The 25,122-nt window shown below is 58.9% G+C and overlaps 9 protein-coding genes across 9 annotated transcripts; 4 read left to right on the plus strand and 5 right to left on the minus strand.

Moving 5' to 3' along the window:
* Positions 1-1,693: 1,693 nt before the first annotated feature.
* On the plus strand, positions 1,694-5,461 carry HRG_03659 (ion transport protein; the record flags this gene model as incomplete). The annotated part of the gene is made up of 5 exons (XM_044862130.1): positions 1,694-2,012; positions 2,093-3,386; positions 3,439-3,510; positions 3,564-3,632; positions 3,685-5,461. 5 exons carry the CDS (start codon positions 1,694-1,696, stop codon positions 5,459-5,461), a joined length of 3,531 nt encoding a protein of 1,176 aa, XP_044723156.1.
* A 370-nt stretch (positions 5,462-5,831) lies between these two features.
* Positions 5,832-6,092, minus strand: HRG_03660 (uncharacterized protein; the record flags this gene model as incomplete). Its single annotated transcript, XM_044862131.1, has 2 exons — positions 5,832-5,994; positions 6,073-6,092. 2 exons carry the CDS (start codon positions 6,090-6,092, stop codon positions 5,832-5,834), a joined length of 183 nt encoding a protein of 60 aa, XP_044723157.1.
* A 1,914-nt stretch (positions 6,093-8,006) lies between these two features.
* Positions 8,007-8,237, plus strand: HRG_03661 (uncharacterized protein; the record flags this gene model as incomplete). The annotated part of the gene is made up of 1 exon (XM_044862132.1): positions 8,007-8,237. One exon carries the CDS (start codon positions 8,007-8,009, stop codon positions 8,235-8,237), a length of 231 nt encoding a protein of 76 aa, XP_044723158.1.
* A 453-nt stretch (positions 8,238-8,690) lies between these two features.
* On the minus strand, positions 8,691-10,142 carry HRG_03662 (DASH complex subunit ask1 domain-containing protein; the record flags this gene model as incomplete). Its single annotated transcript, XM_044862133.1, has 5 exons — positions 8,691-8,815; positions 8,887-9,011; positions 9,057-9,841; positions 9,895-10,001; positions 10,055-10,142. 5 exons carry the CDS (start codon positions 10,140-10,142, stop codon positions 8,691-8,693), a joined length of 1,230 nt encoding a protein of 409 aa, XP_044723159.1.
* A 224-nt stretch (positions 10,143-10,366) lies between these two features.
* On the minus strand, positions 10,367-13,273 carry HRG_03663 (spc97 / spc98 family domain-containing protein; the record flags this gene model as incomplete). The annotated part of the gene is made up of 2 exons (XM_044862134.1): positions 10,367-13,053; positions 13,126-13,273. 2 exons carry the CDS (start codon positions 13,271-13,273, stop codon positions 10,367-10,369), a joined length of 2,835 nt encoding a protein of 944 aa, XP_044723160.1.
* A 485-nt stretch (positions 13,274-13,758) lies between these two features.
* On the plus strand, positions 13,759-14,771 carry HRG_03664 (chromatin modification-related protein EAF7 domain-containing protein; the record flags this gene model as incomplete). The annotated part of the gene is made up of 3 exons (XM_044862135.1): positions 13,759-13,858; positions 13,934-14,026; positions 14,101-14,771. The coding sequence occupies 3 exons, from the start codon at positions 13,759-13,761 to the stop codon at positions 14,769-14,771; spliced, it is 864 nt and encodes a 287-aa protein (XP_044723161.1).
* A 166-nt stretch (positions 14,772-14,937) lies between these two features.
* On the minus strand, positions 14,938-16,491 carry HRG_03665 (Homeodomain-like protein; the record flags this gene model as incomplete). The annotated part of the gene is made up of 1 exon (XM_044862136.1): positions 14,938-16,491. The coding sequence occupies one exon, from the start codon at positions 16,489-16,491 to the stop codon at positions 14,938-14,940; it is 1,554 nt and encodes a 517-aa protein (XP_044723162.1).
* Positions 16,492-16,890: 399 nt separating this feature from the next.
* HRG_03666 (type III restriction enzyme, res subunit domain-containing protein) lies at positions 16,891-18,893 on the plus strand (the record flags this gene model as incomplete). The annotated part of the gene is made up of 3 exons (XM_044862137.1): positions 16,891-16,929; positions 17,012-17,119; positions 17,175-18,893. 3 exons carry the CDS (start codon positions 16,891-16,893, stop codon positions 18,891-18,893), a joined length of 1,866 nt encoding a protein of 621 aa, XP_044723163.1.
* Positions 18,894-19,806: 913 nt separating this feature from the next.
* On the minus strand, positions 19,807-23,094 carry HRG_03667 (KH domain-containing protein; the record flags this gene model as incomplete). Its single annotated transcript, XM_044862138.1, has 7 exons — positions 19,807-20,826; positions 20,884-21,005; positions 21,065-21,307; positions 21,364-21,676; positions 21,729-22,190; positions 22,254-22,523; positions 22,591-23,094. 7 exons carry the CDS (start codon positions 23,092-23,094, stop codon positions 19,807-19,809), a joined length of 2,934 nt encoding a protein of 977 aa, XP_044723164.1.
* Between the last annotated feature and the right edge of the window lie 2,028 nt (positions 23,095-25,122).

Raw genomic sequence — 25,122 nt, forward strand, 5'->3', positions numbered from 1 at the left:
GTCGGACAGCATGTTCTGGCCAACCAAGTACGTAGCTGCATTTCAAAATAGCACAAGCCGATGATGGAGAATCAGCGTCAACTCAAGGGAAGCAAGTGTCACGGCCCCATTACAGTCTTGACTCGGAGAGCCAATGATTACGTTTCTTGCCCTTTGGCGGCAGTTGGTGGCGGCAGGTATAGTCTGATCGGACGCCGGCAGAGGGCGCCTTGTGCTCGGTAGCCTCCTATGAGTCAAGGCACTGAATGAAGCAGCTCGCTGCTTGGACTGCCGATTTGGCTACCGCAAAGACGTCGCATCCGCATCGCGTCACGCTCTGGCCACGAGCCTCGGGCGCGTATCCACTCGGAGCCCCATCACGCGCATGCTGTAGTACTCCGTACAGCAGAGTACAGTGCAGAGCAGCACAGTAGAGCATCCTGGCAGCCAGCATGTGCGGCCCGCTGCACCCACAGACTGAGAGGATCGTGGTGCATGCATGCCACCCTCTATGTCGCACACCGCCGCCGCAGCCCATGCACGGAAATCCCCTTCATCATGCCCCTCCGCAGCGAGGTGTTTTCACATTCGCAACGCCACGAGTCCATGGCACCCGTGGTTGGTGTTTTTGGCGGCAACATGTCCTCCGACTCTAGGGGGCGAGTGTCATGTGTCCAACGACGGCCAGCGGTGAGCATAATGGTGGCCAGGCTAGCCTGGATTCGTCGGCGCATGGGTCAGGTCTGCGGTTGGGTGTTTTGATTGCCAAGATGTGGATTGCGTGCGGGCGGGGGGGGAAACGGGCGGTGATGGCCTCGCGGGCCCCTCTCTCGCCCTGTGTCCTCCCTCGTGCGGCGACAGCGTTTGGTCACAAACGGCGAGAGGATGCCCCCAAGAAACTCTCTCTTGCTCTCCTTGGCCCGTCACCATTTGTCTCTTTGGCGCATAAAAGGCTGGGCTGCCCCGGTATTAATGCTGGGCCCAAATCTCGCGTCTGGCCCACTGCCGTCGTGATGTTGATTGATTGCGCGCCGGGTTACGCTGTGTACTTGTATCTACTTGACGCCCCGCTCATTCTAGGTAGAAGATGGGAGGCTCGTGGCGCAGAAACACCCACGGAGCGCCAGGAATGAAGTACACGTCCGTAGCCATCTATCTACTCCTCAAGACTCGCTCTCCTGCTTTTGGGGGGAAGACGGCGCCGACCTCTACGGCATCTCCGCATCTCGCCAGGCCGCGCCATGTTTGCTCTCTTGGCTGGATTTCGAGCAGATACTCCAGTTTTCATCGTACAGTACGTACATACCTACTTAGGTAGCATCCATAAATGCGTCTTCATGCAAGGTAGATAAATTCCCATATGGAATAGGCAGGGTATGGACGAGCTTCGCCATCAAAGTCCTCGCTAGCGCGAAGCGAGCCCGTCTTTTAGGTGCGTCTGACCGGATGGTGGTTGCCAGACGCACCATGCACGCCCTGGCCTCTGTGGCGCGTGGTGCCCTCAGCTCTCTCTTTCTCTCTCTCTCTCTCTCTCTCTCTCTCTCTCTCTCTCTCTGCTCTTCATCCCCAGACCACATCCCACATCTCCGACGTCTTGCAGAGAAATCCTTTGCGCTTCCTCTCCTCATGGCCTCACCCTGAGACGCGTCGCACACACGGCGGCCGCGCTGGATTCCGGAAGCCCAAGTGGCAGGGAAGACTCTAGTCTGGGATCATGTTCTCCTCGCTGCTGCGCCGCCAGAAGAATGGCCACCGCCGCGTCGACATTCGCGACGGGAGCCCATCGCCCTCCTCTCTCCCGCCTCGCCGCCACTTCACCGGCCGCACGCATGCCACCGCCGACTTCACCGAGGCCGACGATGACGAAGATGACGACGACGGCGACGACCACTCCGACCCCGGCCGGGAGCGTGCCAATCCGCGGGGTCGCGACCCTCGCCAACCACAATCCGGCGGAGCTGCCGATGACGCCGACGAGGATGGCGCCATCAAGCCTCTGCCTGTCCTCCCACTCTTTTCTGCCACCCATCTCGGTATCGTCAAGCCCCGGCCCCCCATGGCTCTGCGCGCTCGATGGAGCTTGGCTGCCAGCTTCTAACCCGTTGGCTCTCAGACGCGCTGTCCATATACAACATCACCCATGCCATCCGCATTATCGTATGCACGCGCACCGAGACGACCCTCACGTGGGAACAATTGCGCTCGCCCCAGATTTCCCAGTTCTTGGTCAAGCCCATGCAGCAGCAGATTCGAACCCAACACTTTTCCCGCGCCACCCTGTACGCCCTCATGGCCAATTGCCTGCAGTTTTCAAAGGAGGGGCAGCGATATGCCGCCAACGCGGGCACGAGTAACACCAGAGCAAAGGTCTGCGAGCTTCTCGCCCTCAAGCTGCTCAAGGAGTATACCACTCGAGAGTTGATTGACGCCCTGGCATATGACTTTTATCCCCTCCAAGGTCTTCCCGGAGCCCAGGGTCCCCTCCCACTGAACAGAAACTCATCCAAGGCCAAGCAGACCCTGTCGGCCTCGAGGACGTCTACATTGGAGGTTGCCATTCGTGCGTCGGCCAAGCATTTTCTTGCACATCCCGTCGTGGTGCAACAGCTCGAGGCTATATGGAATGGCGCCATCACCTTCTACTCGGCGGCAGACCGCTTACACCGTGAAGCCCCTCCCAGCCCGTTCCGGAGTATGAATGGAGGCGCTGCTGAGCCGGATGCAAGAACCCCATTGCTCGGATCTCTGCCGCCCAAGCAAGGCCACTCCTCTTTGCCGCCGGGAAGAAGGACCGTGATGCTCTATGATCCCCGGCAGGCGTCCATGCTCAAGCTCTCCCGCCTCCGTGTCCCTCGGTACCGGTCTTTCCTGTCTACCCTCTCCCTTGCCGTCTTGATCGGTCTCTTCCTGGCCGTCCTGACCCAGCGGTCTGTGCAGATCACGGGCTTGGAGCTTGTGTTCTGGTTCTGGAGTGCCGGGTTCATGCTGGATGAACTGGTTGGTTTCAATGAGCAGGGATTTGCTCTCTACATAATGAGCTTCTGGAACATATTCGACCTGGGCATCCTCGTCCTGCTCATCGCGTATTACTGCATGCGCGCCTATGGTGTCTTTCTGGTCGATCCCCATCACTGGAATGCCATGGCGTACGATGTGCTGGCTGCCAACGCCATCCTGCTCCTGCCGCGCATCTTCAGCGTTCTCGACCATTACCAGTACTTCTCCCAGCTGCTAATCGCCCTCCGTCTCATGGCGGTAGACCTGGCGGCTGTGTTTGTCTTGGTCCTCATCATGTGCAGCGGCTTCTACGTCTTTTTCACGTTGTCGCAGAGTGCCAATGGCGGTGGCGATGTTGCCTACAAGATCTTTCAGATTCTCATGGGCTTCAGCCCTGCAGCCTGGGATGTGTGAGTCGCAGGAGCCCCGTCCTGCCGATGGAGTGCACTAACGGAAGACTAGCTGGCCCACGTACAACTGGCTCGCGAGGATATTGATGATGATGTTTCTCATCATTTGCCACTTCTTGATCGTGTAAGTGCAGTATCGTGCCTTTGCGTGCCTTTGCTAATACCGAGACATGGAAGGACGATTCTCATCACCGTCTTGACCAACTCCTTCATGACCATTGCATCAAACGCTACGGAGGAGCACCAGTAAGAGAAGCTGTCAAGCCCTGAAAGCTCCGACTGCTTACGCACTGCGCAGGTTCCTCTTCGCCATCAACACCATTTCAATGGTCAAGAACGATGCGCTGTTCTCCTACGTTGCCCCCAGCAATATCTTTGCGTGGCTATTGATGCCCCTGCGGTACTGCATGCCGCTGAGGCACTTTGTCTGGCTGAACCGGACGATAATCAAAATCACCCACTTTCCGGTCCTGTTCTGTATCTACCTCTACGAGAGATTCTGGCTCGCGCCATCCATATACGAGCCGACAGACTTGGTCGAAAACCATGGCAGGAGCCGTCCTAGGACGATATCGTTCCGCGATCCGATAGAGCGCTCCGCCATGTTTAGCCCCAACGTGCGGGTCCGCGAGGAATCCGTGGCTGGCTTTCACAAGGACCGAGCGCTGGAAGAAGTCTTCCGGCGCGTTCCCGAAGCCAGCACCTTGCGCACCCAGAGGAGGTACGAGAGGCGCAAGACGCAGACAGCCATTCGCAATTGGATGGATCAAAACGACGAGGCAGGCGTGCCCTTGTCCAACTGGCCTACCCTCGACAGCCGGGCGGTTCCAGACTGGCATAGACGGCTGAGCATGGGCTGGGAGCGATCCTCGCATCCCAGGCAGGTTTCTGACGTCAGATCAACGGCGAGCGACCCGGCCGACTTCATGTCCAACCACGGAGCGTCCGTTGCGCGCGGGCATGGATCGCGGCTGGACATTGTCGTTACCCCCGACTACAAGGATCATACGGATGCAGATGGTGACGATGAGCTGGTTACCAACGACGAGGATGAAGACGACGCGGGGACGAATGCTGACCGCAGCCATCAATTCGCAAAGCACGGGGTCGAGGATGAGGATTACTTCACCACTCCCATTCCGGTGCGCTCGACGAAGCCGACGTCGTCTCACGACTCATCCGCCAGTCTAGTAATTCCTGCCCCCCCTCGTGTGAGTATCCAGAAGCGCGGCGGGCACAGCCGTTCTGTGTCGACCAACACCATCCTCTACAAGCCCGAGGAGCTGCCGCAGATGCACGTGTCTTCGTCCTCAAAATCACCCCCCAAGCCGATCCCCGGTCGAAAGTCCGGGCCGAGTGGACGCAACACGGGCGCCAACACGCCCGTCCAGGCTGTGCGACGAAGCTCTCCTCGACGGCCGGTGCATGTGTCAATCTCTCACCCTCGGCCTGTACTGACGCCCCGCGGTCTAACAGAGACGGGAGGCGTCAGCCGAACGGCCATGCTCAGCCTTGACCCGCAGGACCGCCTGCGTGAGGCCAGGAGACTCTCGTCTGTGGACCTGAGCGTGCTCTCGGACAACTTTGGCGGTGACGACCCCGCCGGGGGGATGGCCGGGAGCTTCCAGACGCAGATGGCAATGGCCATGATGAAGGACAACCGCCTCCGGGTCGCCGGCGGAGTCGACGTGGCCGACAGGGACAGGATGGGGAGGCTGGTGCTGGCTCGCATGAAGACATTGGAGGAAAGCTTTGCAGACGTAATCAAGGAGATGCGCGACCTCAAGAGCATCTCGACTGCGCCGCAATCAAGGAGAAACTCGTCGGGAGAGGAGCTGAGAGTGGCGGCAGGCATGAGTGGATACGAGCGGTCGAAGGGAGCTTCCAGGGGCGATGCGACGCCGAAGAAGGGGTACGGCAAAAGGCCTGTGAGTCGGCGGAGTATGAAGGAAGGCAAGGTGGGCATGACATCGCGGCTGGACGCCAAGGGCAAGGGCAAGGAGGTGCGGTACTCGACGACCGACGACGAGGCCGAGGCCGAGGCTGACCTTGGCTTGAGGGGGAGTTCGATGTGACGAGGCGGCACGTTTGGACTGCATCTACGGGCGTTTTCGGTCTTTGGCGTCACGGTATTGCGTGTACTCTCAGGGCCAAGGGGCAGGGCAAGCCAAACCGGCTGGCGAGGGCAGGCGTTGCGCGTCTTGCTTTGCCAAGCGGGCAGGAGAAGACGATTGCGCGGATGGTATTTTGATATGTGCTGACTTGGTATTTCGGCTTGCCAACTTGCCGAATCTAAGCTCTCAGTTTATGTATTGTTATTTTACATGACGACTGCCTGGGCTCGAGCTGCCTTTTGATGACTGGTAGGATAAAGGCAGCTCTCGCGCCTCGTCGGATTCATTGAGTGGCTCTCGGCCCGGATGGCCTGGTCCGAGGCCCAAGGGTTCAGATGCCGCCGCCGCTGCGGTCGACGCTGACGTAGCCGTTGGGTGCCTTGTACTGTTGCTGGGCAATGTCGTTGTCGCGGATGGCGGCGGCCTTGTATTTGAAGGAGAGGGCGGCGGTGGTGGCGGCGGCGGCGGCGAGGACGACGATGCCGCGGCTGCGGCTTTGGATTGCGAGGCGGGAAGAGCCGTTAGTTTTGTCCTCTGGCCTCTCGGGCTTGGTGTCGGGGTCATGGACTTACTGGGCAATGGAGGGCATCATGATGGCGGCGGTTGGTGCATTGGCGATGATGGATTGGTGAGGAGCAGCATGCTGGAGGAGGAGAGGGAGGGGGAGGGGGGCTAGTAGTGGCGGTGGCGGGGGAAGGACGAGAGAGCAACACTACTAATTAGAGGCCGGAGGGGACGGGACGGAAATGGGAGGACAAAAAGACTTTGTATGGCAGATGCAGCAATTAGTCTGCAGGTAAGTTAAAAGGCACGTCGATTTATTACAGTAGAGCGTGGTTAGTAGCTTGGCAGCTCAGCCAACCAGGGATGGATTTTACCAAGATTGATCCTATCATCAGAAGCGGAAGTCTCGCAAAAGGCGTCGAGCTGTGACATCCAGAGGCAGCTTTCACGTCTCAGCGAATACCTTGCAAGGCGTGAAGAGAGCTATTATAATCGTGATGCCTTAAAGCTTGTCTGAGGGCAAGGTGCCGGGACTGGCTTAGTCAGCCTTGTGGGCATGCACGCGCACCGGCAGGAACGTCGTCTTCCCTTGGCCCACAGCCAGCACAATCACTCCGGACAAGGCAAAATCAACGCTCCAACAGGTGCCACGTCGGTGCCCTGACTGACAACAGATCACCTTGCCGCTGCCGATTCGTGTCGTCTCCATGAGTCGGGGCGAGGACACGCCCTCGGCAGCAACTGCGCAACGATGGGGGACGAGTATCATGCCCAAGTCCATCACCACCCGCCTCTGCTGGACTTGGCCGAGGTGCCCTCGGCTGACGGGGGGGGGGAACCTGCTGGACTAGCGGGTGCCTGGACAGCCGTGCAGCAAGCCCGGGACAGCTCGCCGTGAGACATGGCTGAACGGACAGGCGTCAGGCCAGTTCTTGGCCGGTATCCGTACATGTGGATTCCTTGCAGGCGTCCGCGGACAGGGCTGTCGGCCGAAAGGGGATCCCAGGCCCGCCCATGACCCAATGGATGCCGGGGGTCAAAACCCGGTGGACATCGGACCTGGGTCGGTCCAGACGGCTTTCCTGGCCAAGTCGGCGCCGGTACCAGCGACGGCATCGACTCGAAATAACCTCAAGAGCGGATCTTGTGGCTATCCAGATCATCGTCCGTTTTAACGACGCCCTTGACTTCAAGGCCTCGGGGGGTTTCGCAGGGCCCATGTCCAACTCGAATCTACGCACTCGAACGAATAATGGTACTGTCCTTCGAGGATTGCGATGAGACGAACGCGCTTCATCACCGCCTTGTTCTGCCCTTGCCGAAACGATGACTCTTGTTGCGACCCCTGCCGCGCGGCGGGCATGCTCTAGCACGCTGCACCCAAACTTGGTCGTCAGCCCGCCCTTTCTCTCTGCCCTACCCTTTCCAGCTTACTTACACAGTACCAGGTCCTTGCTGTCAGCGTCAACGTTCCCCCCCCCCTCCTCGCCGCGAACCCGTGCGTCACTGCGCCGCCATGAGTCACACCCAAGCCTTGCATGTCGAGTCATCTCATATCAATCGTGCCAATCGTGTCATAACTCCTCCTGAAGAGTGAAAGGGGGGGGGGGCCAACAGCCATGACGCAGACCGGCAGGCAGACACGACACGATGCACGACACACGCGGCTGAGCAAACCGTGACCCATCCATCATCCATTGACTCTTTTCTCTCCTTCCGTCTGCAACCTTGGTGCCTAGTGTCTGCACATTGGCGCTGCGCATCCTCGGAACTGGCCTGGACTGGGCTAGTCTGGGAGGCAGAGTCCGGCTTACACGACCACGGCATCCAGCCTCGGACTCGATACATGTGTATATAGATATAAAGACGTATATCATCCTGCCTCTTCCTAGATGGAGAGAATTAACAATCCATTCTCAGAAAAGACTTTATACCATCTCCAAAGCTCCCCCTCTCCACCACATTGTTCTCCTCAACCATCACCATCACATCCACTTCCAAGATGCCGTCCACAAAAGCTGCACTGTCAAACCTCTTCCATCCCTCCCGCCCCAGCACCTCGGCCGACGAGAAGCGCCATCTCATCGGCGAAACCAGCTCCGTCGCCTCGTGGCGCTCCTCCAGCCAAGACGACGCCCGCAGGCAATCATCCACGCCTATGCGCCCGAAGCCCAACAAGGAGAAGATATCGGTCCCTACTCTCATCATGCCTCCGATGCGCTTCTCCAACTAGACCTCTTCTCGACCTCTGATAGCGACCAAGACCCACTTGTTCATGACGGCCTTGACGAAACCAGGGGCCGGGCAGTTCGCTCGACCCGCGCCCCCACGGATGATATATATACCTTAAGATGCGACGGCGGCGTTGATATGTGTGCGTTTGTATGATTAGATGAGCTCAAGCGTCACTCTTCCAGTAGGTACAGCTTCGAGTACGCTCAGCTGGGGGGTTGTGCTTTGCTGCAGAACGAAAAATGGAGGGCCACCGGATAGATTTGCCGGCTTTGGATTGCAGGACCGTCGTTCTTAGAACTGTCTCTCATGTTGGGTGCATACGATGTCATCGCTTCGAGATAATGAAACAAGCCCAACTTTGGCACAGCCAAAGACAATTCATCGCGGCCACAACCATTGCGCATTTTCTGTGTCGGATTGAATCCCCCATCTCACCACCCTCCACTTCCGTTCAGAAACTGTCGTTGAGAATGTCCTCGTTGATCTTGACCATGGTTGGGCTGTACTCCGACGACGCTGGATCCGCTCCCGCATCAATCAAAATGTCGTCGACAATCCTCTTGCTGGCCTCCCTCGCTGCCGATCGAATCATCCATATTAGCTCGCCGTTCCCCGTTCAAGCAGGCACGCGCGTCGGCGTCACTCACCTGGCGTCTGCAGCAGCTTCGACGGCGGCAGCGCAAACTGTATCGTCTTGGGCGGGCTCATGCCGGCGTAGAGGTCCCCGTCGTCGCCCTCGTCATCGCTCTCCCAGTCAATCTCGTACCGCTGCCTGCCCCGCGTGTGCTCCGTCGCGTCCTCGCCACCCCCTGCAAACGCGTCCCGGGACGCCTTGGCCGTCGCCGGCGTCTGGACGCTCACGCCGGGCGTTCTGGGGCCTCGCGTCGCCGCGGCCAGGCGCTGCCGGGCATTGGACTTGTAGGGCGACATGAAGGCCTCGCTGCGCAGCGTCGGCACCGCCATATCTGGCGACGACATGGGCGAGTCTTGCCATGCGTGCGTCGTCTCCTTGGTCTTGTCTTGGCCTGGTTTCTTGAGCGGAGAGATGCGGTATGCGGGCTTATGGGGCGTGGCTTGGAGACGGTAGGTCTTGTCGAGGACGCGGTGGAGGAGCGGATCCTTGTGCCGCTGCACCGACTTTCCCAAGTCCTGATGCTCCAGGGATCCTCGGGGCGTCATTGACATGTCGGGCAGGCGGGCGGTGCGCTGAGCAAAGAGAACCGTCGAGTCTTCCTCGTCCTCGTCGAGCCTCGTGGTGCTCGTCTCCTCCTCCTTCATCATCTCGCGCCGCATGGCCTCGTAGGGAGACTCGAGGTTGGACAGCTGCGCCTGCATCGTCTTGGTTGCCGGGGGACGAGGGGTGCTCCCCGTAAGATCACCGTCGTCCAGCAGCGAGTCGTCTTCGCCATGCAATGTCGACTGCTCCGCACCCGAGGTCCCGGTCACGTCGTCTTGGTGCCGAGCCGTGTAGTCTGCCGTCGTATCGTCCCTCATGGCGGTGCTGTCGTCGGCTGTGGTGGTGTCGGCGTCGTCGTCGTTGGCAAGCTCCTCGTAGCCCGACAGTGACACGTTGGCCGACGCCTCGAAGAACTGCTTCCAGAACTGCAAATGTTCAGCTTCTGCACCAGACGAGTCGTAGGATGCCGCCGCCGCACCTTGGACGCCTCCCAGACTGCGCGCGAGTGCTCGCCATACTGCTCCACGACGGGGAGGATGCTGGTCGTGACGATCCTGTGGGCCTTGCTGAAGTTGTGGTCAATCTCTGGTCGACTGGTGAGCTTGGACGGTGGCGGATTGCGAGTCGGCATGTCTTACCTTGCAATGTCAGTGTGATGGATTGCTCCAGCTTCTCGAGCTCCTCTGTCAGTGACAAATTGCGGGCTGCAGCGCTTGGACGAGCCATTTTGCGGAGGCGGCACGAGAGAGCGTGTTGAGGCTCGAAGCGAAGTGTGGATGATGAGGAACCGTCGCGTAAGGGTGGTGAATGGAGGTGAAGGAATTGGCGGGGCACGGAGTAGCGCGCCCGAGCAGCACAACACCATAATACTGTGGGCACGACCACAGCCCATGGCAGATGCTCCAGCCAAGTCTCATCCTATTCATACATATATCCGTCAATTCCTCGGCTTAGCCCCTGAACTGCGCGACATAGAAGTGGCCCATGTCCAGCTTCATCAGCAGTTGCGCCACCAAGCTGTCCTCCCCAACGCCCAGCTCCTCGTATGCCTTGCCACTCCCTGCCCGGCCCTTCTCCGACACCCCCCGACAGACCGTCAGGAAGACCTGCATCTTCTTCTTGAACTCGGCGTACAGCTCCGCGGCGTCCGCCTTCTCTTCCGTCTCGCCGCCTCTCCCCAAGGCCTCCAACCTCGCGTGCTTTGCATACCGGAGCACAATGCTGAACAGCTCCTCCAGTAGCTTGAGCACCGGCTGCTGCCGCTTGCGCAAGAACAACGCAAACATGATGCGGTCGAGAACCTGTGAGTGAAGCTCTCGTAGCTCGTTGGGGCTCTGGAGCTTCTTGGTCGAGACATCCCCGCTGCCGTCCTCGAGGTCGGCCCGCACCTGGCCCATCCTTTGCTCAAACATCTGCCAAGGAATGGCGACGCCCACATCAAGGAAATACGATGCCACGCTCGAGACGAAGTGATGGGCCTCTCTGTTGAAGCGCAATGACGCATTGTTCGGGCATTGCCAGCTGTCACCCTGGGCCTTGACGCTGAGACAATGCTGATTGGTAACGTACTGCATCCGCAACACCCGCAAGAGGAGCTTGAAGATGCGGTCGTAGTGCATCAGGTGGATGGGGGTGATGATGCCGCTCAATTCCGCCGGCGTTTTGTAGGAAAGCCGAAGAAAGTCCAACGCCTCGAGCGAGTCTGGGTTCATGCACTTGTCAATCTCCTCGGTCGACAGGTCCCGAACCGCAAAACTTAGATCTCCCGGCAGAGAAGAGTCGCCAGTCTGAAGGCTAAAGCTCGAGCTGTCTCGAGAAGCGTGACTTTCAGTTAAAACCCCCATAAGAACCAGCCGCAGCTCCGAGCTAGCTGGGGGCCAGGCATCCCGCCCACCGAGGCGGAGCCCCATGACTCCCTGTCTGGCGATGCCAGCCTGCCTCTCCGCCGACGTCAAGTCGGGGTCAAACAATGCGTGTGACAAGCGACTGCAGAACATTCCGTTGCCGAAAAGATGGAAGTCTCGCTGCAGCCTCAACTGCCCACGAATGTCGTGTGCGTCGAAGAGCAACCGCAGGCTCTCACGGTTGACTATCTGAGCCTGTGCCGAGGCAATCCCACCGAATGAGAGAACGGAAAGAAGCGACCAGTGCGGCGTGGCGTCGGCTCGATCCATGTCCGCACCGTGCATATCGAAGAGTCGCTCGCGCAAGAGTTCGCTCAGAGAATCCTCGCCTTTCGGCCCAGTCATCGGTTGGTCCAGCTGTTTGATTGAGGCCAACATTTTCTCTTCCATGCCATGTTGATCCAGTCCAAAGAAATCGAGTTGAAACGTCGAGCTGGGGGCAGGCGCAACGGCTCCAATGCCATGCGTGCGGGACCAAGAGTCGCGGCGACTTGCTCGCAGGACCTCGTAGAGGTTGTCGCGATACCGGGCGGTTCGTCTCTCGAGTTCCAATATCGAGGCCCAGTCGTACAGCCACTCGGCCTTTGGCGGCTGCGTTGATTCAATCACGGCTTGTTGAGCCAAGGGATGATTTGGGTGAAAGGATCTGATGAAACGCAAGTTGCGCCCCGTCTCGAACATCGACTCGACCACATCGCTCGGCATAAAGTCCGGCACCTTGGTATGATCCAGTCGGAAGTCGACGTCTTCTACCTCGCGGCCGAAATCGTCCACGTACGTCTCCGCTTCAACCTTGACAAACCCTCTGCTTTCTCCCACGCAAGACTTTGACAGCGGAATGCCTTCCTCTCGCTTCGTTCCGATCCACTCTTCCAATAGCTCGATCCATGGGGCAGACACTCGCCGCAACATCTCGCGCACGATGACTCGAACAAAGCCTTGGCCGTCGTCCAAGGAGGACGCCATATGAAAAATGAGGGACAAAATTTCTTCGTCTGAAAATTCTTGACGCAGCCGCGAGACGAGTCTTTGAGGAGGAGCCAATGCGGTTGAGACGTCCCGGATGGACGCCTGAAGTTGCAAGAGGGAACGGGGCTTGATGCCATCTACAGCTAGCCTCTGTTCCACGGCTTGCAAGACGTGGGAGATGCTACTGGCGAGAGCCACCTCGCAGCGACTCGAGTTCTTGGCATAGGCGCTCCGGACAAAGGCACTCAGCTGCAAGAAAGAGCCCCCGCACCGGAGGGCCTGACTTTCGATTCCCTCGAGGACTTGTCGAGAATATCCCGAGATGCGAAAGCTTGGGAGCGCAGGGTGGAATGTCTGCAGCTTGTTGTCCTTTTTGAAGAAGATGGAGTCTCGGCCGAGAGCCAGTGCCAATAAGCAAGAGATGTAGGTCCTGGCTTCCACGATGGCAGCATCCGAGTTTTGGAGCTCCGGCGGATCTGCGGCCTGGCGCAGCAAGGCATCGTAGGCGGCTGGGCCAGCCTCGCTCACGAACATGGGCTGATGTACCGCAAACTCTGTGGTTTTGAAAGCATCCCATGTCCTGAAGCTAACCTTGTCATCCGACGGCTCTGCAGTGTCGATCCAGACATCTTGGGCATCTTCAGTACTGCTCGAGCTGGTGGAAGCAGTGCTGGCACATTGCTGCTCTGGCTGAGTGACCGTCTGCTTGGGCTCGACAAGGCAGAGCGAAGGGAGCTTGAAGAAGCCCTCCTGCTGGAGCGCAACTGTATCAAAGGTAATGAAGCCTGAGCTTGATTCATCTGGAGCAGCTCCAGCGCTGCTGCTAGCGTTAGCACCACGAAACGGCGGGTTTCCAGGCAGGCCACCGAGGTCCGTTGTGAACAGGGTTGGCGGCGCATCCTGAATCACCTGTTGCAGCCATTTCGACGTCTGCCAGAAGTCGGGAACGGCGAAGACGTCGGCCTCGGGGTCGCCTCGGGCCATGACTTCATTTTGCGCCGGCCAAATACGTGCGGCATTGGTCGTCACGCAGAGCCAGGGTAGACGAAGCAACCATGTTCTCCGTTGGTGTACAGTACGAAGTCATTGGATTGAGGCATCGAGACGCGATCGCGTTCCGGCCTGGCTGACCTAATGCACCTTCCGTCTGGTGGGCAGCGGGTAATTACCTGCCTGCCCTTGTTGGCGCTAAAATTAGACGGTACCTGACGGTACCTGACGGTACCTGACGGTTAATGATCTCACCTCCATCCCACCGCGCGCGCCGCTGTCGGACGCATTACTTTTCTCCCACCTCATCACTTTGCTCGTCGAGCTATATATGTGAGCGCCTACACCTTGACAGCCAGAGATTCTACACTTTAGCTGTTTAATCAGTCACTGCCACCGCACAGCATTTACCCCTCCGCGCGCATCCCCCTTTGCCATGCGACAGCTCGTTCCACCGGCAGGCAATTGATCGAGCCGTCATGCCTCCAAAGAAGCGCGCCCGCGGCGGCCACGCAGCTGCCACGCCCACAGCCGCTCGCGCCGGCGACGATGCCATGGACATTGACACGCCCCAAGCCAGTGCGACTCCCGCGGCGGCCACAGCTTCGGCCAGGGAGTCGGCGGCCACCCCCGCGACGCCCGCGCCCGCACCAGCGGCCAAGGCCGACGTGCTCAAGTACAACGAGCTCTGGACCGACGATCAGATAGCGTCGCTCTTCAAGGCCGTCATTCGCTGGAAGCCGGCCGGTGCGTCTTCTCCCCGCGGGATAAGAGGGACTGGGCTTCCCAGAGGCGCTTTGACTGACGGCTCCGCACGCCAGGCATGCACAAGCACTTCAGAATGATAGCAATATCTGAACACCTTCGCAACCACGGCTTCGATCCCGACGTGTACCCCCACACGCGCATCCCCCATATCTGGCAGAAGCTCCGCACCTACTACAACCTGGACGCCATCGACGAGCGCGAGTCCTTTGACGACGAAGATTCCGATGATAAGTACGTCGATTTCACCCTGCCAAAGTCCGAGTTCCTCGCGTCTATGCTGCAGCGCGCCCCTGCCGACCCCAGCGAGGCGCCCACGTCTCCCCCCCAGCTCGCCCTGTCGCCCGCCCCCTCGCCCGCCAACAAGAAACGCAGGCGCGCCGGGGGCGGTGCGGCCAAGGCCAGAGCTGCTTCGGCCGAAGACACCGAGGACGCGACCGACGCGCCATCGCCGGCGGCCAGACCTGCCAGAGGTGCTAGGGGCCGTACAAGGGCCGCCAGCCACCAGGCCAAGGCGGACAAGGAAAAGGACAAGGAAAAGGACAAGGCAGAGACGACCGAAGAAGAGGATAGCAATGACGACGACGACGAGAGCGACTCGGGGGAAGACGGCGAGGAAGAGAGTGTCGAGGAACGCAGCACGCCCGTCTCTAGGACCACCAGAGGAGCCGGCCGGGGTCGCGGACGAGGCAGAGGCAGGGGGCGTAGGGGCGGCGGCAGGCGATGACGGCGCACAACACATGCGGGCTAGATGGGGATGTGCGAGGACCAATTGCATGTCCCTCGGCCGATACAGATACCCAGCCACGATACTAGTGTACTATTTATTGAAATTCCATCTCTCTTCACCACTTTGCGCCCGCCAACTCCAACACGGATTCAGACCAATTCCGTCATCGGTCCTGGTCCCACGCCTCCCACTCGCTGCGATACTTGAGCTGACTCGTCCAATCTCTCTTCATGGGGTATATGCTCTCCACGTCCACATTGGACCTCTCTAGCGGGCCGGGGTCCTGTTTCTTGGGTATATCCATCGGCGGCTTTCTCTGCAGAACCTCCCACATTTCGACTTCTGCTTGATAGCTTGCGTACTCGTCGCCACGTTCGGCCTGCTCCTCCTGCCGTCTCTCCATGGCGATGGCCCGCTCGAGCGCCCGCCGAGCGCCCCGGAAGTCTCGCAAATCCGTGGCAGAGTACCACAATACCTCGTTTGCTTCGCGGCTGATGTCGCGCTGCTCTTGGTTTTCGGGCGACACGTTGTCCTCTCCAGAGTCATCTGACAGGTCGTCTTGGTCATGGTCAGAAACTGCCTCTTGTTTGATGGTCCCTGCTTCAACTGGTTTGTCCCCATCGCCCTCGTCTAGTGAGCTTTCGACTTGGTCGTATGTCATGGGCTCCTCGTCGCTACCTTCCTCCTGGTCCAGCAGCTCCTGGTAGACATTCAGGCGCAGCCTTCTCGCACTTTTGAGCCAGAATTGCCGTGCATTAGGAGCCATGCCCAAGGAAGCGACTGCGGCCTCGGCGTCCCTTTTTCTCACAATGTTCCTCGTGTTGGGGATGAGTTCATTCTTGGCCCTGATCCTCGACATGCTGATGAATAACGTTGTCTGAACAAGCCGCCTGGTGATGGACACTACCAGCGAGTAGAAGTCGTCAAACGCTGTGGCCCACACCGAGGGCGGAACATGGTCGACAAAGGTCCAGTTGCCACCTGGAATCGATGAGTTCATGAAGAAGCGCTCCGAGAGCCTCAGCCAACGGCCAAGGTGAAACAGCTGGGCAAAGGGGAGGGGCTGGCTGGCGTCGGCATCGTGGCCATGGTCGAGCCTCTGGGCTACCATGGGTGAAATGTCCCAATGACAGCCCCATTTCTTCTCCTCACGCTGCGTCTCCCGATGCTCCTGGCGCAGAGCAATGGCGTCAGCAGCTTCCTCTTGCGCGTGGCAGCACGGCTGGCTGAGCTCGACGGCTGCCGGATATTCGGCGGTCTCGAGAAATGAACGACGTTGCAGCCGCCGGCGGAGACCATGGGCCTCTTCCAGGAAGTTGATGTAGTGTTTGATCTCAACCATACTCTTGCTGTTGACACGCGACGCGATGCCGGGTAAGTCATGGCGGCCCAGACGTGCGAGGGCCTCGAAAAACTGTCGCTTCTCCAGGGTCGACCAGGTGGTGAGACCAAGCTGGGTGCGCGGGAGGTCAAAGTCATCGTCGAGGCAGACTCCGTGGGCGGCGTCGTCGATGTCCCGATTGAGGAGCTCGAGATAGTCGGCATTGAACCGGCCCTTTTGGCGCTTGAACGGTCGATGGGCAGCACTGTCTTGGATGAGCCTCTTGTTGTTGTGATGCGAGCGCTCGTCAGCACTGCTTGGCTCGAGTGCTAGGGTAGACTGTGATTCTCCGTCTGATTCGTCGTGATGACTGGAAAAGTCGCCGTCAGGGTCCATGGTCCCTGATTAGCGTCGTATGCAGCCGAGACGGGCGGGCCCATGGTAGCAGCAAGTGAGTCTATTCGAGCAGCGTTTGGAGCGAAGCCTCGAGCGATGCTGCGGGTTGGGCCACGCGAGACGCCCGGTGGATGGAGGAGAAGTCATAATGAGGCGTCTCCGGGGATTGTTTGTCGCCTTTTCCGCAAAGAGCCTGCCTCCCAGCGCGGGCAGGCAAGGATAGGACCCCTGAAGGGCGCTTACATAAGACACGTTCGCGCTGACCTCGCGCTGACCCTGCACTAACAATTACTCGTCCAGGCGCTCTCGATAAGGCCTTTTTTTTTCCTGCCCGTCTTGTCCTTATCCCGGCCGACAACAGTTTGCCTGCCACCAAGCCGCCCACGTTGTCACGTCGTCATGTACGATGCAACGCATCGCTGCAAGATGCGCGTTCCGGTCGGTCTCTGCGGCAGGCTCCCAGCTGCTTGGTCTGGGTTCCTTGAGAGCCGGCGCAGCGACACTTGCCCCGAGTTATAAGCCCAAACTCCGAGACTACCAGGAAGAATGCATCAAGTCCGTCCTCTCCTCTCTGCGCCAGGGCCACAAACGTGTCGGCATCTCACTCGCCACGGGCAGCGGAAAAACCGTAAGCCCCCCGTGCGCTTGGTGCCCCTTGTCATCTCGCCGTTGACGTTGCCCAGGTCATCTTCACCCAGCTCATTGACGAGGTCAACTCGCGCCCCGGCGGATGCGATCGCACCCTCATCCTCGCCCATCGGCGCGAGCTGGTCGAGCAGGCTGCGCGCCACTGCCACGTCGCCTACCCGGACAAGACCATTGACATCGAAATGGGCTCTCTGCACGCCTCGGGCACTGCAGACATCACCGTCGCCAGCGTCCAGAGCATCACGTCGCGAGAGCGCCTGGACAAGTTCGACCCCTCGACGTACAAGCTGCTGCTCGTAGACGAGGCCCATCACATTGTCGCCCCGGGCTATCTCAAGACGCTCAAGCACTTTGGCCTCGACCAGAAGCAGCCCAACTCGCCTACCCTCGTCGGCGTGTCGGCCACCTTTTCCCGCTTTGACGGCGTCAAGCTCGGCGCCGCCATTGACGAGATTGTCTACCACAAGGACTATGTCGACATGATCTCCGACAAGTGGCTCTCCGACGTCGTCTTCACCACGGTTGCCTCGTCGGCCAATCTCTCAAAGGTCAAGAGGGGCCTCACCGGTGACTTCCAGACTGGCGAGCTTTCCAAGGTCGTCAACACGGACGAGGTCAACGACATGACGGTCCGGAGCTGGATGGCCAAGGCCTCGGACAGGAAATCGACCCTCGCCTTTTGCGTCGACTTGGCTCATGTTGCCGGACTCACCAACAAGTTCCGCCAATACGGATTCGACGCTCGCTTCGTCACGGGCGACACGCACAAGGTGGAGCGCAGCGAGATACTCGAGGCCTTCAAAAGGGGAGAGTTCCCCGTCCTCGTCAACTGCGGCGTCTACACCGAAGGTACCGACATCCCCAACATCGACTGCATCGTCCTGGGGAGGCCGACGAGGTCGCGGAATCTGCTCGTCCAGATGATCGGGAGAGGCATGCGACTGCACCCGGGCAAGAAGAATTGCCACATTATTGATCTCGTCTCCAGTCTCGAGACCGGCATCGTGACGACGCCAACCCTTTTCGGCCTCGACCCCAGCGAGCTGGTTGACAAGGCCTCGGTCAGCGACATGCGGTCCCTCAAAGACCATCAGACAGCCCCGCAGGCCAGCGAGCAGGAGGCGCGCGCTCCATATCAGGGGCAGGCAGAGAGCTCGGATGCGGCTGTTACCTTTACAGACTACTCGTCTGTCCTGGACCTCATCGCCGACACGTCTGGGGAGCGGCACATCCGCGCCATCAGCCAATACGCCTGGGTTCAGGTAGGACCCGATCGCTTCGTGCTCTCGGCCCCGAGCGGCTCCTACATTAGAATAGAGCGGATGGGCGCCGGCCCCGGTCCCAAGTTTCGAGCGCTCGAGGTCCGCGCCCTGCCCCCGGGCACCTCCAAGGCCCCCTACGCCGCCCCGAGGGAGATCCTCACGGCGCTCACATTTAGCGACGCCGTCCACGGCGCCGACCGATATGCCGCGGACGCGTTTCCCCACACCTTTATCCATCGCCACCAGTACTGGCGAAGCCTGCCACCGACAGAGGGCCAGCTGAATTTTCTGGACCGCCTTCGCGGAGACGCGCCCACGCCGCCCAAGCTGACAAAGGGCAAGGTCGCCGACATGATTACCAAGCTCAAGCACGGCGCCCGCGGCCAGTTCGCCAAGATGGAGGCGCAGCATCGCAAGCGCGAGAGGCAGGCCATAGTTTTGGAGGCAAGGCAGGGCCGCGAGCAAGTGAGGGTCGGACCTCTCATGGCTTGAGCGGCCGGGCGGTCGGCCTCGCGACTTTGGCACCGCGCCGCACGCCGCGATTGATTTGATTTTTTTTTTAGTTGTGCAGATATACCATCGGTGATTTGATGGGCTTCATAAAAAAGAACCGTGGCTTACACGGGTTGTATAACACAAGTATGTTTGCATAGGTCAATCTCGACTCGAGCCGGGAGCAGACAGCTCTTATCTGAGCCAGGAGCGCTTCACAAGCAAAATTTTGTTTCAAGCTACTCACTCGTGCCCATTGCTCTACTCTCGCCATCTCCGTGCCGTAAACTCCTTCATCTCAAGATTGAACTTGGTCTCAGTACCCGAGAATTGCAAAAGGTTTCTTGGTTGTCGCAGCCTCATGCGAGCGTCAACGCTGAAGTCTTTCGGCTGGAGACGTACCTGAAACAGGCTGTGGCGAAGCAAAGATCGAGTTCAAGAACTGCCGCACGTACATCAGGCCCAGATTCCGCCTTCTCACATCACAACACGGGCACAGCCCAGACGACTGTCCTATGCCCTTGTTTGGCCGTGTTCATTGGTATAACTCTTCTGCGCTACGTCGCTCGAGATAATTCCTTCCATTTGTCTGCAGCGTTGTATCTGCGTGGCATCCCAGGGGTATTCTCTTCACTTCCATTTCTCTCGCTTTTTTGTCACTCGCGGGGGTATAAAGAGTGGACGTCAGTCGTCAAGATCGACACCACCTATCCTGTAACCAAATCTCAAATTTCACCGACATTCGCAGCGTGGTGGCACAGGCGCACTCAAAAGAAAAGAAAAATCAACAGGCAGCAACAAGCAGGAATCGGAGCAAAATCAGAGCCGACCGATGTAGAATCAAGACGTTGGGGGTATTCTTTACGCCAGGGTATATCCAGCCGGGTATTCGCATCATGTGTTTCTAAGCCATCTAACGGAAAGGCCCAACCGGGGCGGGGTATCCAGAATTCAAAGAATGGGAAGTCGAAGGGCGACCGCTGTCTCCAGACACGCGGTTGCCGTGGCGTGGCGTTGCATCGCCGGGCTGCGGGATGGCCAGCTTGCTGTCAATGTGCTTGCTCATCGGACGCGGGGCCCACGGGTGGTCGTCGTCTGGAAGATTCACGCCACTATCGTTCCAGGGGTTTCGGTCAGCATTGAAGCTGCGGGTCGACTCGATAGAAATGAGAGACGATTTGGACACGTTGCTCGATCCTTTGAAGAAGTTGGCGTTGATCGAGTGCGAGCTGTTCTTTCTGCGGTCCAGGAAGGACGAAATGGATGTCATGCTGCCGGGCCTGCGGAGCCGGTCGAGGATGCTGCTTCGTTCACGAGCAACTTCGGCGCCAAAAGCAGCCTTGACGGGAGAGTCGGCGGCAACGGAAGTGGGCGCGTGCTGAAGCAGCTTCGAATCAAAGTACTGAAGAGAGTCCTCAAACGAGTCCGACTTGGGTCGAGGAATCGATCCCTTAACAATGCTGGGTTCGACGCCCGCAGCCGCAAGCTGCGCCTGGAGGAGGTCGATGGCGTCTCGGAGGCCACCAGCGTTGTTACGGGTGAAGCCCCAAAACAAGGTGACGGTTGGAGAGCCGTCTTCTGTAACCTCGTCAGGGGTATGGTGCACAGTGACCTCGACCTCGTACTGGACCCTCAACTTGGTCACGAGCTCAGAGGCGAACTCGGCCGACTCGAGGAACTTGACAAGCTCGAAACTCCGGGCAAAAACCAGCTCGTGCCTGTCGGGAACCATGCCCAGAAACTCGTCGACGCAGTGGGGAACCTGCCACTGCGGGCCAGTAACCGTCACCTCATCACTCGCTTCCTCGGTGCTGGGAAAGTTGATCTTGCAGTTGTACTTTTGCTCCAGCTCGTCAATCTCGGGAAGGCGAGCAATGAGCTCGCGGTGGTAAAGGCGATCGACACTGGCGACTTGAGTTGTGTACTCGGAATCCTGAGGAACCAGTCAGCCATCTGCACAAGACTTCCCGATGCTTGGGTCACGGCTTACTGCTCTGTCGACCATTTCCAGGATTTCATTCTTGACTGCGTCCAAGTTCTGAGCATTGCGAGCAGGTGTGCGGCAGATGACGTTGTCGACCTTAATGTCGTCATCCTCGCGGCTCATGCCTCCTGCAGGACTGTAAGCAAGGGGAACGATGCGGTGATGTGTGTGGGTGTCTTTGGCTTACCTCGATCCATCGCATTGGAAAACTTGACAAAGACAGAGTGCTTCTTCATGATTCGCTGAATATGCTGGCCACCGATGCCGATGATGCGCTTGTGATACTGGTCAGGAACATGAAAGGAGATGGATGCGGGCATTTCCTGCTCGACCAGAGTCAGGCCCTGCTTCATCGAGTCGTAGCTAGCCGCCATGACATCGATGTTGAAGTTGTACTCGTTGAAGCCGTCGAATATGATTTGCACATTGCCTGCGAACGTCAGTTTTGGCTTCGTCATATCAACCGAGGACATTGGCGGAACCTACTCTGTCCCATGATTTTGTTTATCTTGCCATTCTTTTTGCCGCTGACAAATTCCTTGTGCTCGTTGGCAAGCTCAATCTTGACGCGAATCTGGTACGGAGACTGGGTGACGAATCGAAGCTCCGAGATGACCGTCAAGGCGGACTTGACGGCGTCGTCAGATCCAGTGACGCTGAAATTCACCTTGTCGAAAGACAAGTCAGCGTCCGAGTTGGCGCAGATGTCGCCCAGCATGGTCCGAATGTCCGCGGCGCCAGGAAGCTGCCTCTGATCAGACTGTTGCGTGTACCATCCCGCACCGTAGAATTGACCGGCCTGAAGACAAGTTAGACACCAACATGTGCCAACGCTCAGAGGCAGCACCTACCAAGGACATGAGCTCGCGCACAGTGCGTTCCACCGGTAGCCCCTCGCTTCCCTGTACACGAACCATGGTGCGCTGGCAGGCGAGCGGGGGAAACATGATGTAAGTTCCGTTGGCCTCGAGGATCTTTCGGACCTTGTCGAGTCGCGAGAGCAGGATGCTATCAATCTTGGCTGCGGGAATAGTTACGTCCTTGACGTAAAGCCGGATCCGAGAGACGGTTTCGTGCAACTTCTGCTTGGCTAGCTCGATCGCATGAGGGCTCTCACCGGTGATGAAGATGTCCGCAGGGTCTCGGCGGTGCGAGTTCGGGGGGCAGTAACGATACATCTGAGAGAACAGGGGCGGAAAGTAGATGGCGGTACCGGTCGAGGATTCGATGAGCTTAATGTTCTTTCGATGTCGCCCACAGACAAGCTGTTGGAGGGACAGTTCGACTTTGGTGACGTCTACAACGCGGCCAAGCTGTGATAGGGTTAGGAGCAGAAGGGGGAATAGGTGAGGGAACACAGGTAGAGTGAAGCGTACCAGGGTGTCAATATGGATCAGAACACGCGCTTTGGCGTGTTCCGACGAAAGGATATCACCGTAAATGGCGACTCGCCATCTCTGGTCCATACGCATCTCCGAGTCACCTGTCATTCCGTCCACCATCGGTGTAAGCTTCGGCCCGAGCAGGAAGATGTCGACACCGCAAAAGTTGGAGATGTAGTCGAGTGTCTCGACGACGGGCTTCTTGAGCACACCAGCTCCGAGGTCACAGACGAGGTTTCCATCAATGTCGATGGTTGTGCAGCGCTGCAAGCACGTTAGCACTCTGAACAGCCCGCCAACGACCGATCTGCCAGGCGAGGCACTGGCGTACCATGGAAATGGGTATCTCATTCAAAATGGTCTCTCGGCTCTTGTTGACGAGCTCGGGGGAACCCGAGAGGCAGACGGTGGTGACCTGTTGGCCCTTGCCATTCTTGGCCGACGATGACAGCACATGGGCTTCTACGGGCAGCGGTCCAACGGACAAGTCGTTGCAAAGCTTGCGCAGGTTGGCTATGTTTTGTGCGTGGGCGGGCAGCTCGTGCACCTGGACGTCGTCGGGAGCGTCCTCGGGGTGCGTCCATCGGAGGACGGCATCGGTCGTGGCGTGTACGATATCCTCGGTGTTCGGACCGGCAAGGTCGGCGGAGAAGGGGACGTTGAACGAGTAGTGAATCGTGGCATCGGCAGCCTGGGGCGGGGCAATGGGGCCGCCCGGTTGTGCCGTGTTCTTGGGGTGCTGGTTGAGGGGATTGATGGGCATGTTGGGACGGCCCATGCCGAAATTGGGGCTCATCCTCTCGGACCAATGACGCATGTTGGCCAACTTATTCATGGTGAGCGAACAATGGCAGTATCGATGGAGGGCGGTAATGAGGGACCGGAGGGGACGCGGCCGAGCGGCGAGGAGGGGAGACGGCCGATGGGTATCCAGGGAAAACAAGGCGTCGAAGTCGAAGCGAAGGAAGCCGCAGGTGCAAGGGGACAAGGTGAGGTCGAGAGGGATGGGGGTGGGTATCGCAGGAGAGGCAGGTCGTGAGAAGAAAGAAAAAAAAAACGAGAAAATCAGAGGGAAGCGGACGGCGGCAAGAGCAAGAATTGGCGCTCGTGGTCCTTCCAGGCTCCTTGTCGAAGGGTGGTGGCGCGAGGCGGTGATGCAAAGGGAAGAGAGAAGAGGGCGCGGGTGGAGAAGGAAAGGAAAGCCCTCTCTCTGTCTGGCCCAAGGGTGAGAGTGAATGAGGGTGGAGGCGGAGGCGGAGGCGGGAGGTGGAGGAGCCGTGAGGACAGAGAGGTAGGTACACTTGGGCGCGCAGGATAAGGCGAGACAGGAGAGGGTGTGGGTGGGTGGATGGGGCGGGGCTTGGTTGGACGAGCCCTTGAGTCGTCGAAATCGAGGCCGCCAGCAGGGCAGTTCACAGGCAGAGACAGAGGGACGGGAGCCATTCACGGCGCTGTCCACCGGCCCTCCACTGTGTTGGCAGCCAACCAGGGCATGTGCCCGCACGGCCGGGGGGGGGGACCAGCCGCAAGTACTGTACCTCGACGCTTAAGCTTGCACCGGCAGGGCCCTACTGCCTCCAGGCAGGCCACTGTACTGGTACCTAACGTGCCATCCATGGATGCCAGGATGCCAGTACTCGCTTCATGCAGCGGTGGCCTGCTGCGTAGTGCGCTGCTGGCTGGGGCTGCCCGGCAAAATACCCGGTTTGTGGGAGGCGCGAAGCACAGCGCGTCCGCAGCTGGTCAGGTACCTCGCGCAGCCTGTGGAGTCTCTCGCACCGTGCTGGGGCGGTTGTCCTGTGCGCCGTCATTGCACTGCACGACAGGCTGGAAATGCAGTGCCATATTCATCTGTCTCACCTCCTTGGCCCATGCAACAGGCCCCATGATTGCGCTCGAGGTGGCCGAGATAAACTCATCCGTGCTCCATGAGCCCTTGCCCTGCCCACCTGAAAGCAGCCACGGCCGGCAGTTCCCCAGCAAGTCGTTGACCTCGGGTACAAGTTGCGCGTGCCAGCTCCACCAACAGCCCTGCCATCGTACTGGGGCTGGAACGCGGCGCCGTACACCGAGGAACCGTAGAGTACGCACGCAAGTAGTACTGCTGTGCACCTGGAGGTGCGGGCTGAACCCCCTCGGTCCATGCCTCCCGCTCCTCCATACCGTAGGGAGGGAGTGTGGCATTCGTCAAAGCAAGGAGATATGTGACATGCTGGTGGAAATATAAATAGCAGCAATCCCGCCCTACGCGAGCCAGAGTGTTCAAGGGTATGAATGGGCATGTTAAATCGAATGCCAATAGTACCTTACCTTACTTGGGTACCAAGAGCCGGAGTCATGCACACACTGTGGGAGGAGGCACAGCGCTCACGCGGCACGCAGTACGGATACGCCCACAAGACCCACGGTATTACGGGGTAAGGGCAGTACTACCGGTAAGAGATGCACCGTGTGGATTTGCCCGCCTGGCGGGTGCCGGTGAACCCTGAGCTGCCTCTCCACTTTATGCCTACCGAGTACCGCCCAGCTTGTTTCGCGCTCGTGTTGAGAGCGCCGACGCACCAAAGCGAGTGGAGTGCGCAAGTGCATACGTATGCCAAGCCGCCGCAACAAAAGCCCCATGGATCAAACAGCTTCAATATCCCCCGATACGCTCTCAACCTGCGAGTCGTTCATCAAGACGTGGACCGTCGACAACAAATACCCGTCTAGGGTAGCATGGGCACCCGACGCCAGAGGCTTCTGCATGCCACAGAGCCACCATTCCATCCATTCGCCAAACGTACGGGAATAATGTTGTTCCTTGTTCATGGGCACGGCAAGATAATAAGGTTAGCCAAAGCTGAGCAAAGTCAAAAGCCCC

The sequence above is a fragment of the Hirsutella rhossiliensis genome (assembly GCF_020360975.1).
Source record: "Hirsutella rhossiliensis strain HR02 chromosome Unknown scaffold00003, whole genome shotgun sequence".
NCBI lineage: Eukaryota > Fungi > Ascomycota > Sordariomycetes > Hypocreales > Ophiocordycipitaceae > Hirsutella > Hirsutella rhossiliensis.